This window comes from Triticum aestivum, chromosome 2A (assembly GCF_018294505.1).
Source record: "Triticum aestivum cultivar Chinese Spring chromosome 2A, IWGSC CS RefSeq v2.1, whole genome shotgun sequence".
Lineage (NCBI taxonomy): Eukaryota > Viridiplantae > Streptophyta > Magnoliopsida > Poales > Poaceae > Triticum > Triticum aestivum.
In genome coordinates, this window is record NC_057797.1 from 32,542,563 (window position 1) to 32,544,879 (window position 2,317).

General features: G+C 55.9%; 1 protein-coding gene across 1 annotated transcript; it reads left to right on the forward strand.

Annotated features, from left to right (window-relative positions):
* Positions 1-297: 297 nt before the first annotated feature.
* On the forward strand, positions 298-1,772 carry LOC123191432 (uncharacterized). Its single transcript, XM_044604173.1, has 3 exons — positions 298-541; positions 1,056-1,137; positions 1,237-1,772. Exons 1-3 carry the CDS (start codon positions 298-300, stop codon positions 1,487-1,489), a joined length of 579 nt encoding a protein of 192 aa, XP_044460108.1. The 3' UTR covers positions 1,490-1,772.
* The last annotated feature ends 545 nt before the right edge of the window (positions 1,773-2,317 follow it).

Sequence of the window (2,317 nt, forward strand, 5' to 3'; positions counted from 1 at the left end):
ACCGTCTCCGCGGCTGCACGCCCATGCATCGACCGCGCGCAGAGCTGCACCTGCACGCACGACGCGCCGGAGCAGCGTCGAGCAAAAGGCAGGCATGGACGGCAGCGTCGAGCACGGTGACGACGTAAAACGTCCCCCGCGTCGCCGTGGTACGTACATGGATGGATGGATGGATGGCCATCGGGTTCCCCCGTGCAACGCACAACCTGCAGCCGCTAGTTAAACTGAACAAACTCACTAATTATTCTTCTGGAATGGAATCTTTCGATTATGTGTCAGGGGGGAAGCGATGGCGTGATGAGATGGAAGCAGCGATTTAGCCAGCGGGCGAAGGCGTCCGCCCCTTTAAAAGCCAGCAGGCTGCGAGTGCCGGTGCCATTTCGCACCTGCGCGGCACACCACCGCCACGCCACACGCGCGCGGGGGGTCGAGGCGCCGGCCCGGCCGCCGCAGCTAGCTACCTCGACCAGGCGGCTCACGCGCGCGGGGGTGCGAGGCGCCGGCCCGGCCGCAGCTACCTCGACCACGCGGCTGGCGGGCGGTACGTGTCTCTCTCCGGCCGCTCCTTCCCTCCCCCTCCTCGCTCGTGCTTCCCCGCCGGCTCGTGGCGCATCTCGTTTGATCGATGTGGTCGCCCTTCTCGTTCGTCGCAGATTTCGTTGCGTCTCACCTCGTGCGCGCGCATGCATGCTACAGTAGATCTGCTCGCTCTAGCGCTTCGCCTGTAGGCCTCTGCTCCTGCCCCCTGTTGACGCCCCCCTTTGCTTGCTTCTATTGCTTAGATAGATCTGGTGTAGTTTGCTCGGTGGTAGTAGAGGCGATTCAACCATCTCTTGGTTTTCGTGCGTCTCAAATCCGACTGTGCGTGCGTACGTACGTACGTGTTTGGATCTAGCCATCTACTGTAGCTACTAGTGGAGTGCATCATCGGGCCGATTGACAATCTACGCTACATCCGCTACTTCATCTTCGTTTGCCACCGATTGATCAATGTGGGTCATTGTTTTGCTTCTCGTTTTTCCTTACATGGGTTCGATCTTCCTGTTAATTGCCAGGCCGAGGCTTCACCATGGACATCCACTTGGTCTTCGCGTTGGTCTGCTACGGCACGGCGGCTGCCGCTGCCACGATGAACATGTGAGTAACGACTCCTCCCTTGCCTCTACTGCAAGTCGGTGGTCATGTGTGTATATCTGTATATTGTACAAGTATGATCGGTGTTAATCATGCGTGCAGCCCGACGACCGTCAATGCGTGGAGGGCCAGGACATTGGGGGGACAGGGGCCACACTTCCCGGATCCCATCGTCGCCGCCGTGCTGGGGAACGCGGCATGGTTCACCTACGGCTGGCTGTCCGGAAGCAACGAGGCGATGTGGCTCAACGTCTTCTGCGGTTTCTTTCAGCTCGTCTATCTGACGACTTTCCTCATCTTGTGCACGAGCGGCGCACTGCGCTCAAGAGGATTGCCTTGGCGCTCCTGTACCTAGCCGTGGTCAAACGCATTTGACCCGGCTAGCTCTGTCGCTCACCTATATCCTGTTATGCTGTATGTACCTGCAGTACGAGATGAACATAGTACGGCAGATGATCCCACACTGGATCATGTCTTGCATTGGTCTCATCAACGGTTTGCTATGGGCGATAAGAGGGTTCACGCTCTTGAACATGTATATGGTGGTACGTAGCACCACTTTTAGTTTCACTAGTCTGCTCTGGGTGATCGAGCCACTCATTGTAAAGTTACCATTCGTGATTGACACTACACTTTTATGTCCGATTTATATTGCAGATCAGGCGGAGGACGAAAAAAAATTAAGGTGTGGCAAACTGTCAACTAGACAAAATTGATGCCCTCTAAAAAAATTGATGCAAAAACATAATAGCCAATTCAAACTGCACTGCACAGAATCTTTTAATGATGTCTAGAGAAGACACATGCAGTGGCGGGGATAGGCCGTGGGGTCGTGATGGAGTTAGGGATGGATGGACAGGCGGCAGCGGCGGCGTTTTCGGGCACAAATCACCGGCGGCGGAGGCGGGCAGCCATATCGGCGGGTCGGCCACGGCTACGACGCTGTTGCCGGCGGTGGGGTCAGGGATGGGCCGGGCAAAAATCACCGGCGGGCGGGCTGGCAGAGGTGCAATGAAGACGGTTGGGCGGTTGACACACTGCCGTTCCTTTTACATCTCCTAGAGGTGTAGATGCAAATTTGCACTGTGAAGTGTTGTTGTTTGCATCTTCGGGAGACGGAAATGTATTATTATTATTTTTTGCATCTACACTATCTGTTGGAGAGGTATTTTTAGCCTCAGAG

Excerpts from the sequence above, each read along its gene's own strand:
- LOC123191432 (XM_044604173.1), top strand. The coding sequence starts at position 298 with ATGAGATGGAAGCAGCGATTTAGCCAGCGGGCGAAGGCGTCCGCCCCT. Across the intron at positions 542-1,055 it reads GACCACGCGGCTGGCGGGCG|GCCGAGGCTTCACCATGGAC; the intron begins GTACGTGTCTCT and ends GTTAATTGCCAG. Across the intron at positions 1,138-1,236 it reads GCCGCTGCCACGATGAACAT|CCCGACGACCGTCAATGCGT; the intron begins GTGAGTAACGAC and ends TCATGCGTGCAG.